The sequence below is a fragment of the Coregonus lavaretus genome, assembly GCF_964263955.1.
Source record: "Coregonus lavaretus genome assembly, chromosome: 37".
Taxonomy (NCBI): Eukaryota; Metazoa; Chordata; class Actinopteri; order Salmoniformes; family Salmonidae; genus Coregonus; species Coregonus lavaretus.
In genome coordinates this window covers 17,516,888-17,533,722 of record NC_140024.1, presented here as the reverse complement: position 1 = coordinate 17,533,722, position 16,835 = coordinate 17,516,888, and the positions used below count along the sequence as shown (strand labels likewise).

General features: G+C 39.9%; 1 protein-coding gene across 1 annotated transcript; it reads left to right on the top strand.

The window, feature by feature from the left end:
* Positions 1–4,228: 4,228 nt before the first annotated feature.
* On the top strand, positions 4,229–16,772 carry LOC311111371 (mucin-5B-like; the record flags this gene model as incomplete). Its single annotated transcript, XM_084154088.1, has 25 exons — positions 4,229–4,397; positions 4,726–4,788; positions 5,813–6,074; positions 6,348–6,429; positions 8,823–9,039; positions 9,131–9,256; positions 9,670–9,787; positions 9,886–10,024; positions 10,285–10,395; positions 10,536–10,605; positions 10,823–10,960; positions 11,064–11,228; positions 11,345–11,439; positions 11,670–11,796; positions 11,907–12,162; positions 12,405–12,457; positions 12,735–12,835; positions 13,645–13,796; positions 13,875–14,013; positions 14,359–14,469; positions 14,706–14,885; positions 15,018–15,257; positions 15,338–15,494; positions 15,611–15,739; positions 16,582–16,772. The coding sequence occupies 25 exons, from the start codon at positions 4,229–4,231 to the stop codon at positions 16,770–16,772; spliced, it is 3,591 nt and encodes a 1,196-aa protein (XP_084010214.1).
* Positions 16,773–16,835: the final 63 nt, after the last annotated feature.

Sequence of the window (16,835 nt, the reverse complement as noted above, 5' to 3'; positions counted from 1 at the left end):
AAGACATAGTGTGCTACTTGCAGAAATGTTGTCCAGAAATGACCTCATTGGGCACATCAAATACATATGGAGAGCATCACTATCCAAATTCACATGGAGACCACTGTATTCTAGCAGAAAATGCTAATAATAATAATCTTGTCAAAGGTCTAGTTGGGGATACAGTTTGAGTAAAATCTTTCTAACCCTTGTGTGAAATTCATGAATAGCTCAGTGACAATTGCATTTTCAAATCATGAATCAAGTGATGCTTTGCAATAGGAACACAGCTTTCAAAAATATATTCCATTCATTCACTGTTTTAATGGTGTGATGAGTGTGATAGAAGGAGTCAGGCGCAGGAGGGTAAATCACCGAATACAGAGTTTATTCCGTCGTACACAATTGCGCTGGATAGCGACACACGAAAACAGGCACAGGGGAAACTATCTACCCTGGCAATACACGGTACGGGATACTCCAACAATATACAGGCACAGGGGAAATATCTATCCACCGAGCTACACTACTCTCACAATAAACAATCACCCACAAGGACTCCTGAGTGGCGCAGTGGTCTAAGGCACTGCATCGCAGTGCTAACTGTGCCACTAGAGATCCTGGTTCGAATCCAGGCTCTGTCGCGACCGGGAGACTCATGGGCGGCACACAATTGGCCCAGCGTCGTCCAGGGGAGGGAATGGCCGGCAGGGATGTAGCTCAGTTGATAGAGCATGGCGTTTGCAACGCCAGGGTTGTGGGTTTGATTCCCACGGGGGGCCAGTATAAAAAAAAAAATGTATTCACTAACTGTAAGTCGCTCTGGATAAGAGCGTCTGCTAAATGACTAAAATGAAATGTAAATGTATGACAAGGGGGGCAGAGGGAACACTTATACACGGACTAATGAGGGGATAAGAACCAGGTGTGTGTAATTGACAAGACAAGACAAATGGAATGATGAGATATGGAGCGGCAGTGGCTAGTAAGCCGGTGACGACGAACGCCGAAGCCTGCCCGAACAAGTCGTGACAAATGGCCGTATTTTGAAGCCAAAAAGGGGTTTTCATGCAAACACTCTCATTTTGAACCTCAGTTCTGGGTCGTTCCATTTGATTTCAATCACTTTTTGTCCGCACCCCTTTTAATTTGAACAAAACTTTTCATACATATTTGCCCATGGTAGAAGTGGTCAGAAAGTGGAGATAGAAGTGTTCAAAGTTGACCCATTTTGCATACCCCACCTTACCATGAGACATCCATGTCTTCAGCACTGGAAAAGGTATGTTATAATTTAAAACCTTACCAACAGGGTTGTAAAACTATTTCATCTTAAATAGGAATCGCTATTCTATTATCTATATTTCTATGATTTCAATAGGTTTTGTGTGGAAGATTGACAAAATAATTAAAAACAACTGATGTTCCCATTCAAGTCAACATTATCTGATGTGTGGACCTCCAACCATCTTTGTGCTACCATTTGAAAGTAGAAATGTCAACTTTATCTGCCGTGACATGACACACACCCTGTATTCAAGAGCATGCTGTGTATAAACCAATGTAAGTCACAACACAAACACCTCAGATGATCTTAAATAGGGTCTAAGCTACAACATACGAGAAAATTGGAGTAGATAATCGATATTATAGGTTAAAAAAATCATTTTCTTAAATGAAAATATTTTTTTCAAATTATTATAATAAAATAGTTTGTTCTACCCTGTTTGCAAGCTTTTAAATAATATCAAACTAAACCGTTTATATTTTCCAGTGATGAAGACATGGATGTCTCATGGTAGGGTGGGGCATGCAAAATGGGTAAACTTTGAGCACCTCTATCTCCTAAATGTTTTGTCATTCAGGTCCAAAAAGTTACTTTCTGACTACTTCTAAGATGGGCAAATACAGTGGGGGAAAAAAGTATTTAGTCAGCCACCAATTGTGCAAGTTCTCCCACTTAAAAAGATGAGAGAGGCCTGTAATTTTCATCATAGGTACACGTCAACTATGACAGACAAATTGAGAAAAAGAATTCCAGAAAATCACATTATAGGATTTTTTATGAATTTATTTGCAAATTATGGTGGAAAATAAGTATTTGGTCACCCACAAACAAGCAAGATTTCTGGCTCTCACAGACCTGTAACTTCTTCTTTAAGAGGCTCCTCTGTCCTCCACTCGTTACCTGTATTAATGGCACCTGTTTGAACTTGTTATCAGTATAAAAGACACCTGTCCACAACCTCAAACAATCACACTCCAAACTCCACTATGGCCAAGACCAAAGGACACCAGAAACAAAATTGTAGACCTGCACCAGGCTGGGAAGACTGAATCTGCAATAGGTAAGCAGCTTGGTTTGAAGAAATCAACTGTGGGAGCAATTATTAGGAAATGGAAGACATACAAGACCACTGATAATCTCCCTCGATCTGGGGCTCCACGCAAGATCTCACCCCGTGGGGTCAAAATGATCACAAGAACGGTGAGCAAAAATCCCAGAACCACACGGGGGGACCTAGTGAATGACCTGCAGAGAGCTGGGACCAAAGTAACAAAGCCTACCATCAGTAACACACTACGCCGCCAGGGACTCAAATCCTGCAGTGCCGACGTGTCCCCCTGCTTAAGCCAGTACATGTCCAGGCCCGTCTGAAGTTTGCTAGAGTGCATTTGGATGATCCAGAAGAGGATTGGGAGAATGTCATATGGTCAGATGAAACCAAAATAGAACTTTTTGGTAAAAACTCAACTCGTCGTGTTTGGAGGACAAAGAATGCTGAGTTGCATCCAAAGAACACCATACCTACTGTGAAGCATGGGGGTGGAAACATCATGCTTTGGGGCTGTTTTTCTGCAAAGGGACCAGGACGACTGATCCGTGTAAAGGAAAGAATGAATGGGGCCATGTATCGTGAGATTTTGAGTGAAAACCTCCTTCCATCAGCAAGGGCATTGAAGATGAAACGTGGCTGGGTCTTTCAGCATGACAATGATCCCAAACACACCGCCCGGGCAACGAAGGAGTGGCTTCGTAAGAAGCATTTCAAGGTCCTGGAGTGGCCTAGCCAGTCTCCAGATCTCAACCCCATAGAAGATCTTTGGAGGGAGTTAAAAGTCAATGTTGCCCAGCGACAGCCCCAAAACATCACTGCTCTAGAGGAGATCTGCATGGAGGAATGGGCCAAAATACTAGCAACAGTGTGTGAAAACCTTGTGAAGACTTACAGAAAACGTTTGACCTGTGTCATTGCCAACAAAGGGTATATAACAAAGTATTGAGAAACTTTTGTTATTGACCAAATACTTATTTTCCACCATAATTTGCAAATAAATTCATAAAAAATCCTACAATGTGATTTTCTGGATTTTTTTTTCTCATTTTGTCTGTCATAGTTGACGTGTACCTATGATGAAAATTACAGGCCTCTCTCATCTTTTTAAGTGGGAGAACTTGCACAATTGGTGGCTGACTAAATACTTTTTTTCCCCACTGTATCTATAGAATGTTTAGTTCAAATTAAAATTGGTGCAGTCAAAAAGTGATTGAAATCAAATGGAATTACCCTTCTAAAAGAATATTGATATAAGGACATGAGATGGTGGAGCTACATTCCACAGCACCACATAATCACATTGTGCATTGCAACAATACTAATGGCATTTAGAAAACGTTTTGTGTTTATAAAACAATTAATTAGTAATGTACCCAAGGGTTTTCCTTCATATCGAGTCATGAGCAATATTGCCATTGTGTGTAAAAACTCTTTGTGATAAGAGAAACAATACGAAATCGTAGCCTCAGTGTAAGGACAATAGAGTGAATCAGTAATCACTCTTGTGATAGAAACACACCTGCAGCGTGTTATGTTGGTCTATTGAATGAGTCATAAGAAGATAAACAAAACAAATAAACACAAACACTTTATGAACTGTTTTGGTGTTAGTCAGTCCATATATATATTTTAATAAATAAATAAAATATATCTAATAGATAACTAATGCAATAATAATGGTTATGGTCATTGTCTATGACAATGTCTCTTAGATGATGCGTCAGGGCTATATCCTCCTGGGTTGTGGCTCAACTCAACACTAGGTTGACACATAGGTTTGGTTTATTTGGTTGGTCTCAAGAAATACTTGGTCACGAGGTAAACACATCCAGGAACCACTTGTTGATGACACCTTTTTCTGTGCAATGAGAAAATGGGGTTTAAACCTCTCATACTGGTATGAGAGGGCCATGAAATCCTTGGGACGGAGCCAACCCTTCTGCCACACCTTCACGTCCAGAAGAACCTTCCCTTCACTCAGGTGGTATAAAGCCAAGATCCAAGCTGAGTACCTTTCTCATACCACCTGTGTTCACTATCCAGAGGATCACCATGGGGACAACACAGACACCCACATGGGTATTAATATGGATGGCACTGGCGATTGGTTTAACTGCCTCTCAAAGTGGTAGGTAGAATCCATGATTTTGTTTTACATGAAACGTTGTACTTTAGTGTTGACAGGGCTAAACTGTATGTTACTGTATGTCATAGCGCTCTCACAATAGCTCCAATGTTTATCTAATTGGACAGCCTAACAATTACGGAATATTTGACAAAGCTCAGTTCTGCCTTTATGTGCCTTTAAGCATGAGTTATGGTTGATGAATAGGTAAAATACACAGGATTCCACAATGATTTACAGTAAAAGCTTCATGTAACTTATTAATATACACTTTGATTTCAGAGGATACATTAAAGGCCACGGTTAACATCATCCCCTCAATGTCAAGGATACCTGAGATTGCAGGTAAGCTTCATAATACATGTGCTATACAGATGTGTAAGCCCTGAGGATGATGACAATGGTTAACAATGTATGATTACATATCCACAGACAATGGTGAAAGGACAATAACCATGATGGAGACAGTCATAGCAAGTAGTGCAACAGGTTTTGTGGATTAGCTGTTGTTGAAAAGCATGAAGTAGCCTAGCTAATTCATTTATTGTTCAAGTTCATAAACTTGATAGAGATTAGATGTACTTTGAAAAGTCTTGGTTTTTTTAGTTGATCAAATATTGAATTTGGCGTTTACTACTATAGCCCATAGAAACACATTGAATAACACATTAATAAATGCAAAAAAATAAGTCATAAGGAATAAGGGTTTGAAGTGTCTGGAAATATTTTTGTTTTTTGGACACATATTTATCCCCTTTTTTTTGTTGGCACAAAACTACCTCCATACTTCCATTCATTTGTATCGGTTAACTTCAGACAAGTCCTGTGATACTTGTGGGTGTCATAGACCAAATGGTTCAGACGCTACAGACAGAAGTTGGCACATCGGTGGTACTGACATCAGACAAGTCCCGTGACACAATAGAGTGGTCATATTAGTAGGTAGGCCAAATCGTTCGGACACTACAGACGTTTTCGTGAGAAGACTGATTTTCAGGATGTCCCCTGGTGTGACTAACCGCTCTGTAGCTCTGTCACTTTCAACCTCAGATGCGGATGGTCGACATAGGTAGATGCAGTGGATTGAGACGCAGCCCATGCAAAAAACTGACATCTTTAGTTAAACTGACAGATTTTGATGAGGATTTTTTTATGTTGTTAATTAGATTGACACGTGGGTGCTTCAGTAGACTCTTATGGTGAGTGAGTGAGGCCAATCTAGCAGTCAACCAATGGACTCCTAGTGAAAAGCAAATTTAGGTCTTACGAGGGGCAAAAATGGGAAATACTCATTTCTTTCTCTGTATCTAAAGATAAAACCTGCTGAATTGTATGCTATTATACCTGATTTGGTTGTCCTTTTCCCCAGGAGTGAGTCCTATACATAATGGCCAGGTCTGCAGTACGTGGGGTAACTACCACTTCAAGACCTTTGACGGAGACATCTTTCAGCTCCCCTCCACCTGCAACTATGTTGTGACCTCACTGTGCCATAGCAGTTATGAGGATTTCAACATCCAGATGAGGCGGCAGGTGGTGGACAACCAGCCCACCATTAGCAAGATCACCATGAAGCTGGATGGCACAGTGGTGGAGCTATCCAAGGGTTCTGTTGTTGTTAATGGGAATAAGTAAGTTCCTCCAGAATGTGTCATGTAGCTGTATTTCTCAATCAGTGCTCAGTGCTCAAGTAGTTGGATGTCATATTGTTCTGCCAGTGGCTTTGACATAAAATATGAGACCCCACCAATTATGCTCAAGCACACATTTACAGTGCTAGAGATGAGAATGCTGTTTTTAAACTAACAATGAAAATGTCTTAAAATGAAGTCAATTGAGCTAATTGAAAATGGGTTGATCTAAGTTCTAGTTGAATCTAATGCTTTGTCTTCCTCTTCCTCCAGTGCCGCCTTACCATTCAGCCAGTCTGGTGTTCTCATTGAAGAGACTCCCTCCTACATCAAGATCAAAGCAAAACTGGGATTGGTAGCCATATGGAACCAGGAGGATTCCTTCTTGGTAGTACAACAATTATGCATTTATGAATATTTCTGTTGTGGATGTCAGAGCTAGGTTTTTGCAGTGTGGTCAATGTCTGCATTTGATGGCCTGTGCTGTGGTGGGCACTTGGAATGACTGTGGGCACTTGGAATGACTTTGTTAACAGCAGTTAACATCATCTTAACAACAGTTAAGGTAGTCCTAATCTGTAGTTATTTTAAGGAATAGGTTGTCACTGCTGTTAAATGTTAGTTTTGTTAGAGTCATTCCCCGTTTTTGTTGAGTGTTGTGCGGTTATGGAGGTAATCTGTCACCCTAAAACTTCGAATGATCTGCTATTTCAGGTGGAGATGGACATAAAATTCAGAAACAAGACCTGTGGTCTATGTGGAGATTTTAATGGAGTTCAGCAATTCGATGAGTTCTATAGCCATGGTACATTTCACTGACACTATCAACATATCAACCTTAGCCTATTATTTGGAATACAGTTGACATTGAACAAACACTGGATTTATTTTTATGCCAAAGGTATGAAATTGTCCCCTGTCGACTTCGGAAACTTCTGGAAATTGGATGGTCCAACTGAAAGCTGTACTGAAAACACACTGCCTTCAAATCAGAAATTCCCCAATCTGGTAGGTTAATCTTTATGGTTTATGATAAAAATAGGGTTATTGGTTAGGCTGCTGTGTACTTAACAACATGTACAGTGGGGTCCGAAATGATTGACTCCCTTGATAAAGATTAGCAGAAATGAATATAATGCTACAGTATGCTCCATTTCTTTTTAAATTATATTAATTTATAGAAATACAATTGCTCTGAAAAATAGATTTTGTTTAAATGTAATATATTTTTTTCTCTCCAGGCAGGGGTCAAAATTATTGACACCCCTGTTTTCAATACCTTTCAATACCTCACCTTGCAAGAATAATGGCACTGAGCCTTTTTCTAAAATGTTTTATGAGTTGGAGAACACATTGTGAAGGATTTTAGACCATACCTCCATACAGAATCCTTCCAGATCCTTGATATCCTTTGTCTGTACTTATGGACTGCCCTTTTCAAATCAAACCACAGATTTTCAATGGGTGTGAAGTTCAGATGTGAAAATGCAAAATGTTGATTTTGTGGACAAATAAATATTTATTTGGGGATTTTTATGTGTGCATGGGGTTATTGTCTTGCTGGAATATCCCCTTGCATCCAAGTTTTAGCCACCTGGCAGAGGCAACCAGGTTTTGGCAAAAATGTCCTGGTACTGGGTAAAATTCATGATAGCGTTGACCTTTACAAGAGCCCCAGGACCAGTGGAACCAAAATAGCCCCATAACATCAAAGATCCACCACCATATTTTACAGTAGCTATGGGGTTCTTTTCTTCTTATGCATTCTCATTTCGATGCCAAACCCACCACTGGTGTGCGTGGCCAAATACCTATATTTTCATGTAATCTGACCAATGCACCAGTTCCACTCCAAGTGACAATGCCGTTTAGCAAACTCCAGACATTAACATTTGTAGGATTAAATTAACATGGATCTCTTTGGCCGTTCACACCAGTGGTAGGTTTGCGTCGAAATGAGAATGCCTGAGCAGAAAATAACCCCATACTTACTGTAAAATATGGTGGGGTTTATTGGTGGGGGCTATATTGGTGTTGTGGTTCTATTTTGCTTCCACTGGTCCTGGGTCCCTTGTTAAGGTCAACGGCATCATGAACTTTACACAATACCAGGACCTTTTAGTCAAAAACCTGGTTGCCTCTGCCAGGACGCTGAAACTTGGCCTTAAGTGGATATTCCAGCAAGACAATAACCTCAAGCACACATCAAAATCCACAAAGAAATTGTTATTTGGCCACAAAATCAACATTTTGCAATGGCCATCTCAGTCTCTGGATATGAAACCCATTGGTTTGAATTAAAGAGTGCAGTCCATAAGAACAGATGAAGGATATCAAGGATATCAAGGAATATTCTGATGGAGGAATTGTCTAAGATCCCTCCTAATCACTGGAGGCTGCTGAGGAGAGGACGGCTCATAATAATGGCTGGAACGGAGTAAATGGAATGGCATCAAACACATGGAAACCATGTGTTTGATGTATTTGTGAAAACAGAGATGTCAATCATTTTGACCCCTACCTTTTTGAGATTTTTTAAAAATTGCTTGTTAAACAAAATCTCTTTCTAGGAGCAATTGTATTAGTATCAAATAATATATTTTCCCAAATTTGTTTTGTATACAATATAGTTCAGTATTTGAATAATTTATTTTATTCATTTCTGCTTATCTTTATCAAGGGTGTCAATAATTTCAGACTCCACTGTATATGACCTAATTATAACATCTCTCTGTTTTTGTTTGATAGAAACCAATTTGTGAGCAGTTGCTCTCCGGTCCTGCCTTCAGCAGCTGTAAGGACTTGTTGGCCATCGACTCATTTGTTGAGGCCTGTGTATCTGACCTGTGCAACTGTGATAACAGCACCAAGTCCTTCTGCCTGTGCAACACCATCTCAGAGTATTCCCGCCAGTGTGTTCATGCAGGCGGGAAGCCCAAACAATGGAGGACTGAACAGTTCTGCTGTAAGCATGCCCTTATTCCCTGTATCAACAAATCACACATTGGTTAGTTGCAACAGTATACTGACATTTTGAAATAACCTTATCTTTGCAGATAAGACATGCCCCTTCAACATGGAGTACCAGGAGTGTGGAAACCCCTGTGTTGACACCTGCTCCAACCCTGAGAGAGGCCAGCTGTGTGAGGAACACTGCTCAGATGGCTGCTTTTGTCCTCCAGGTAGGCAGACATATTTAAACGTTCTCTGCACATCCTCTTCTTCAAAGAGATGTAATAAAAAATGCATTGGAATGTAGCAGACTATATACTGATAGAATGCAAAACAACTGATCCCATATTGTTGACTGGACTATGCTGCCCTACAAAGGCAACTACAAATGTAGTCAAAACTCTTTGATATGATGTAATGGCTAGATACTGTATATTATCTGATTCATGTGGTATTTAGCCACAACAAGCCAGTTGATCAGAATATATCATGGAGTTTCAGAAATTATTGTCTGTCGAGACAGAACAATACTTTGAAGTCAGATTTTGCAGTAAAAGAAAATACATAGTTACTGCGTTTTGCCTTTGTAGGGAGGTATGTTGGGATGGAGACATAATAAACACATGTATGCTCTCACCCAAAGGCACCGTTTTTGATGACGTTAACAAGAATGGTTGTATTGCCTTGAGTCAATGCTCCTGCCTCCACAATGGAAAAACCTACACACCAGGAGAGTCTTTTTCAAGCACTTGTAAAGATTGGTAAGAAACCCAGGCTAAGAATTCTGACTTGAGTCTAAAAGTTATTCCAGGGGTGACAATTTGTAAATTCCATTGAATAATTGATATTTTGCCCTTAGCTCCTGTGGTGGTGGTCAGTGGAAGTGTGTGGACAAGGACTGTCCTGGCACCTGCGCTGTGGAGGGAGGATCCCACATCAATACCTATGATGGAAAAGGCTACACCTTCCATGGGGACTGCTCTTATGTTCTGACCAAGGTCAATATGCAGTTAGAACTGGGGATGGAGCAAAAACCTACAGGAGAGCAGCTCTCCAGGAACATAGTTGGAGAGCCCTGATATAGAACAACACTATTCATTTTGTATCCATATATTTATTTATGAAGAAATGTGGGTTGTTCATGTTTACTCTGTCTCTTGATTTATACTGAGATATTCATTTTTCAGAAAGATTCAGAAGGATATTTCCTGTTATTGAGGCAAATATTTGAGACAACTTATTTATGTGTTTTTTTCAGGACTGTGATGGGATGCAATTCACTGTACTGGGTGATGTGGTGCAGTGTGGGCTTTCTGACAGTGAGTCTTGTCTAAAGGCTGTTACCCTGTCCCTCTCAGAAGGAGCCACTGTAAGTATTATTTGACTGACATGCTCTCAGCCTTTGACTGCAGTAGATGCTTTTTCCCCAATGTTGTTAGGTTTTAGATTTGAATGTATTATTTGAATATCATGAATAAGCATATTGATACACAATGCCCCTCTATGCAGGTGATCAACATACAACCCAATGGAAAAGCCTTTGTAAATGGAATCTATTCTCAGCTGCCCTTTTCTGCTGGTAAGTTACAGTTGCACAATAAACATAGAGTACTATCAATGTAGTCATGACTAGGCATACATGAAACTTGTGTCCTACAGTTAAAGCACATAATTGTATGGGGAATACATAAGGATAATTGGGAATGTCGTAATGGTGATGTAGCTATATCATTCAACACTGACACATATTTTACTTAACGTCATAATGCTCCATCTTCCCACTTTGTTCCTTATAGCTGGAGTAACCATTTTCAGAGCCTCCTCATTTTTCATCATTGTCCAGACCACCTTTGGCCTCCAGTTGGAAATCCAACTCTCACCAATCATGCAGGTCTATATTGCTGCAAGCACCGTTTGGCAGCAGAGAACTTGTGGTATGTCTCATCATCCGTTGACCAACCACCACATTCCACTGAGGTGTTCATGTTCTGTGAATGATTTATTTTCCCTGTGTATAAATACATGTTCATCCTACAGGTCTTTGTGGAAACTTTAACAACAACCAAGGAGATGATTTCAAGGTCCTGAGTGGAGTGACTGAGGGCACAGCCATTAGTTTTGCAAACACCTGGAAAACACGAGCCAGCTGCCCAGACATCAAGAGTAGCTTTGAAAGCCCCTGCAGTTTAAGTCTTGACAATGGTAGCTGCATGTTTTATTACCTTTCCATGTCAGTTTTAAATGTTATGGAGAATGGTGCAAGTGTTTCTTAAAGTCAGCCTAACTATTTCCTGTGGTTTATTTTTTCTCTATTTCAGAGAAATACGCCCAGCACTGGTGCTCTCAGCTGGCTGATCCTAAAGGGTTGTTTGCTCCGTGCCACGCAGCGATAAGCCCAGACATGTACAAAGAAGTGAGACGCTTTCACCATACTATTCATTTCTGACAATTTCCTTAGCATAGCTAATACACAAATGCATGTAACATGTAATGCCAGCTATTATGGGGCAATTGAGAATTACATTGCTTGCTGTTAAATATTGTTTATTTGCAAAGTATTTGTGCATATTATGCACACACAATTAACACAAACTATTGTACAGTATAGTATGGATGCTGTTCTGACTGTGGTTCTCTATTCAGAACTGCATGTACGACAGCTGTAACTGTGAGAAGAGTGAGGACTGCATGTGTGCTGCCGTGTCCTCTTATGTCCACGCTTGTGCTGCCGAGGGCATCCAGCTCAGCGGCTGGAGAGACACTATCTGCAGTAAGTGACAAAACCACACCATAATACCTAAGAAGATGTGCAAATTGTGGGAGAATAAGATACAAATATTATAAATATTTACAACTAACACTAATTGTTGCCATCCCCAGCCAAATACTCCACCTCATGCCCTAGCACCATGGTCTACGCCTACAGCATAAAAAGCAGTGATCGCTCCTGCCGCTGCTACAGCGACTCTGACTTTACCTGTTCTATCACCTTCGAGTCTGTGGATGGGTGTGTCTGTTCTGAGGGAACCTACCTGGATGATGAGGGCAAGTGTGTTCCACCAGCCAGCTGCCCTTGTTATTACAAGGGCTCAGTGGTGTCCCCTGGAGAGGTCATCAGCAAGGATGGAACCATGTGGTATGGACCGAGATATTTACCTACCTATACTCAAACTGTATATCAATGTATTTCACTACACAATGTAAAAAAACACTGAACTGTTGCTCGGTTGCTTGCTTTTCTGCTAATATTTAGTGAACACCTTTTATTGTAAAGGCATATTTTTTCAAACTTTATGAACCAAGAGCTTTAGGCCTTGCTTTCCTGTAGTGTATAGGGTGTAGGGACATTCAAGTACCATTAACATTATTTTATTTCAGCACCTGCAAGGAGGGCAATCTCCACTGTATTGGAGATTCACCTGATCAGCCATGTAAGTTCATGTATATAAATTGTCAAAACAACTCACAATTTTCAGCTATTGTACTGTGACAGGCAACACTGCATTTGAATATAAGTCTGTTCTTTTAATGGCACTATACCAAATCCTATATACATATATGGTGTGTGGTAATATTATGCTATTGGCAACAGAACCAGGCTATGTGCATGTTGAAATATCTCCATCCTAGTACACACTTTACACAGCATATTGATTTTATGAAAGACACAACAGAGTCATGATGCATGAATTAACTTTATTTTCACAGCATGTGTTGCACCAATGGTTTTCTTCAACTGCTCCAATGCAAGCCCAGGAATAAGAGGGTTAGAGTGTCAGAAGAGCTGCAATATTCTGGATATGGCCTGTGTGAGTCCCCTATTCACCTTGTCTCCAGGCTATTGCGCACAGTACATATAAACCTGTGTACAAAACATTAAGAACACCTTCCTAACATTGATATTAATACACAATCTGTCTCAAGGCTTAAAAATCCTTCTTTAACCTGTCTCCTCCTCTTCATCTACACTGATTGAAGTGGATTTAACAAGTGACATCAATAAGGGATCAATGCTTGCACCTGGATTCACCTGGTCAGTCCATGTCATGGAAAGAGCATGTTCTTAATGTTTTGTACTCCCAGTCATCTAATTCCCATAGGATTGTGAATTAAAATCTAGTGTAAAATATAAACAATACGTTATTCTTTTATTGTTACAGTTAACATATAGTTAACCTCGTCTCCAGGCTATTGCGCACAGCACATTTTAGCCTGGTACATCAAAGATTCAATTTTGGCCTTAATGGGAGTGACCATATAATTCTATGGGAGTGACCTTATTGAGTAAAGTATTTGTCATCATTTAATTTGAGTGAATCACACGACTGCAAGGCGTGGCTCTGTGCTTGTGATGTGCTAGTGTATGGGGGAGGGCTAGGGGGAAGTTGTTGTGGGAGATGATTGGTTGGTAGATTAAGCCAATTACGCCAACGCCTATATGCTTGGAGTTTCTCCCAGTCTTTCTGTATTGGATAATGGCTAACGAAGGCCAAGTTTGACTTTTCGGTCCACCAGACTCCTCACACATTTGGGCGGAACTTTCTGGAAACCAGATTAACATATAGTTAACACCATTTGTACACAGTAGATTTTCAAATCAATAATTTTTACTTTACAGATCAGCACAGAGTGCATATCAGGCTGTATGTGTCCCTCTGGACTGGTAGCCGATGGAAAAGGAGGCTGCATCAAGCCAGACCTTTGTCCTTGTTCTCACAATGGAGCTACTTACCAACCAGGAGACAGCATCAAGGTCGACTGCAATACCTGGTAAGCTCATCTTGCCTCAGTTGGGGTTTTAAACCAATTAAGACTTCAGTCTGATATATCTGTTTTTGCCACTTTCAGCACTTGTAAAGACAGAAAATGGCAGTGCACAACAAACCTATGTCATGGAACCTGTGCCATTTATGGAGATGGCCACTACATTACTTTTGATGGGAAACGATTCACTTTCGAAGGAGACTGTGAATACACTCTTACAAAGGTATGCTTGCAGGGTAACTTGATAGTCTAACTGATCGACACCAATATTATAATACTTTTTTTATTGGTCAAGTATTAATACATGCTGACCAATAAGTGTTTGTGTTTACTTTTTTAAGGTATGTACTGTAGGCGTTTCTGGGGAGTTTGAAAAGCAACATTTGAAACTAGACATTATCTACTGTTGCTTTGTGGAAGCTGCTATAGCATTCCCAACAAGCTGAACCTTTTCACTATTCCAATGATTGACTTACTGCATGTGTGGTTGGAGATAATGTACCATCCACCAAAATACTGTGTTGGCTGTTGTTAAATGTATGACTGAAATTGAGTCTACCTTAAACAGGACTACTGTGGTAACAACAATGCCAACGGCAGCTTCAGAGTCATCACTGAGAACGTCCCTTGTGGAACAACAGGCACCACCTGCTCCAAGGCCATCAAGCTCTTCCTGGGGGTAACTAGATTCCTGCTTCCTGCCTGGCACATACCATTACTGAAGCCAAAACTAGTACTATTCATTCATACATACAGTACATACATACAGTACATACTATAAAGCATACTAAACAGAATACATAAATCAAAGCTTCATGAGGCAAAGATATAGCATAAATTATAACATAAGGAGTAATTAGATGAATTAATATCTTAATAACTATACACTCAAACTATTTTTTAAATCTCTTTCAGAACAATGAATTAATCCTGACAGAAGGAAACTACCAAGTTGTTGAGAGAAATTCAGGGGAGGCGGTTCCCTACCAGATTCGCACAATGGGCATCTACCTTGTTATTGAAGCAAATAATGGTTTGATTCTCATGTGGGACAGGAAAACAAGCATGTTCATCAAACTTAACCCACAGTTCAAGGTACATTTGAACTTTGATTGAATTACATATTAGATTTGTAAATATGTTTCTAGTATTCCATCAAATGATATTCACAAGTCTGTTATGACTCCTTTTATCACTCAACTGAATCTAATGCTATGTCCTATTCAGGGACATGTCTGTGGTCTGTGTGGAAACTATGATGGCAACGCAAACAATGACTTCACCACCAGGAGCCAGGCAATTGTTGTCAAGCCTCTAGACTTTGGAAACAGCTGGAAAGTCTCTGCAAGCTGCCCTGATGCAAAGACCAAAAGGAGCCCCTGTATTGCCAACCCTTATAGGCAGTCTTGGTCACAGAAACAGTGCAGCATCATACAGAGCAAAGTTTTCACAGACTGCCATTCTAAAGTAAGTTAAGACTTTAGTTGTTCACTGAATGTTTTGGAATTTGATATGATCATGTCGACTAAATTCTGTTTTCCAATTAGGTGGACCCCTCTCCTTTCTACGATGCTTGTGTGACAGACTCATGTGCTTGTGACAGTGGTGGAGACTGTGAGTGTTTCTGTACCGCTGTGGCAGCTTATGCAGAGGCCTGTAATGAGGCTGGAGCCTGCATAGCCTGGAGAAGCCCACAAATCTGCCGTGAGTCTCTAAATGTTCAACTCATTTAAGTGCTGACATAAAAATAGACTTAATCCAGTCAGTTTAAACCGAATTGAAGATAATACTTACAGAGAGCTTTTGTCCACCACATACAGCACTGTTCTGTGATTACTACAACCCCCCTGGAGAATGTGAGTGGCACTACAAGGCATGTGGAGCTCAGTGTATGAAGACCTGCAGGAATCCCTCCGGGAGCTGCTCCACTCAGATACCACCTCTTGAAGGTACAGTAGACATTCATTTAGGATCTATTTTGAGAACAACAATTTTCTATAACAGGCACTTAGTATTTGTTTAATGTTAACGCTAGAGTCCTTAATTGAAACAATAAAAAAGTGTGACACCCCGCCTCTGTTTTTGTAAAAAGCTGAGGGATGGGCCTGGAGAAATGTAACCACTCTCAAATTCATAGACGCAAGGGCTGACCATTCATGATATGAAAATGATCGTTTTAACCATGTTTTGAGGTTATGCAGTGTTTGATTACATTTCTATTGTTTACAGACAATGGATTAAAACAAGAGTATATTTTGGGATCTTATGGGGTACGACAGTTGAACTAAGCTCAGGAGGCATTTATAAGTTACTTTCTTCAAGAATCAATGGGTATATATTATTCATTTATATGTCAAAAAAATGGCTGTAGCAACAAAGGATTCTAGCTTTAAATTGCTATCAATTTTATCAGGCTGGAATTGGTAGTGTGAAACAAATGCAGGCTAAATTTTTTACCAAACCATGCTAAATGAAAAGTGATCCAGTAAGTATATGGCTTGGCTCAGCTTGATGGTAAAGTGTTTGTGTACCTGGTGTTGTAATTATACCGTACATACATGGTGTAACTATAGTATGAACTTGATCTCTAATCTATTCATTTATTTTGTCTTTCTGTTGGACTATTCCAGTTTTACAATCATCAAATATTTAGAAGAATAACTGTCTGAAGTCATTTGAGATATTCTTTATTTTTCACTCAGTTTTTATTCTCTGTGTTTCTTCACCATATCCCTTTATCAATCAATTGCTTTTTCATCATTAATATTCAAACATTTTCCTTCTTCTTTAGGTTGCTATCCAAAATGTCCTCCTGCTCAACCCTTCTTTGATGAAGATACAATGCAATGTGTGGAGAAGGAGCAGTGTGGCTGCTATGGCACAGATGGAAAACACTACAATAATGGAGAAAAAGTACCGACCACAGAAAACTGCCAGACATGGTATGCCTTTAGTAATACAGAGAATATTGGACTTTGCTAAAATTGTGAACACCGTAACTGTGTTTGAATGTCAAGAATGAAACTAAGTAGAATTATAAATGTT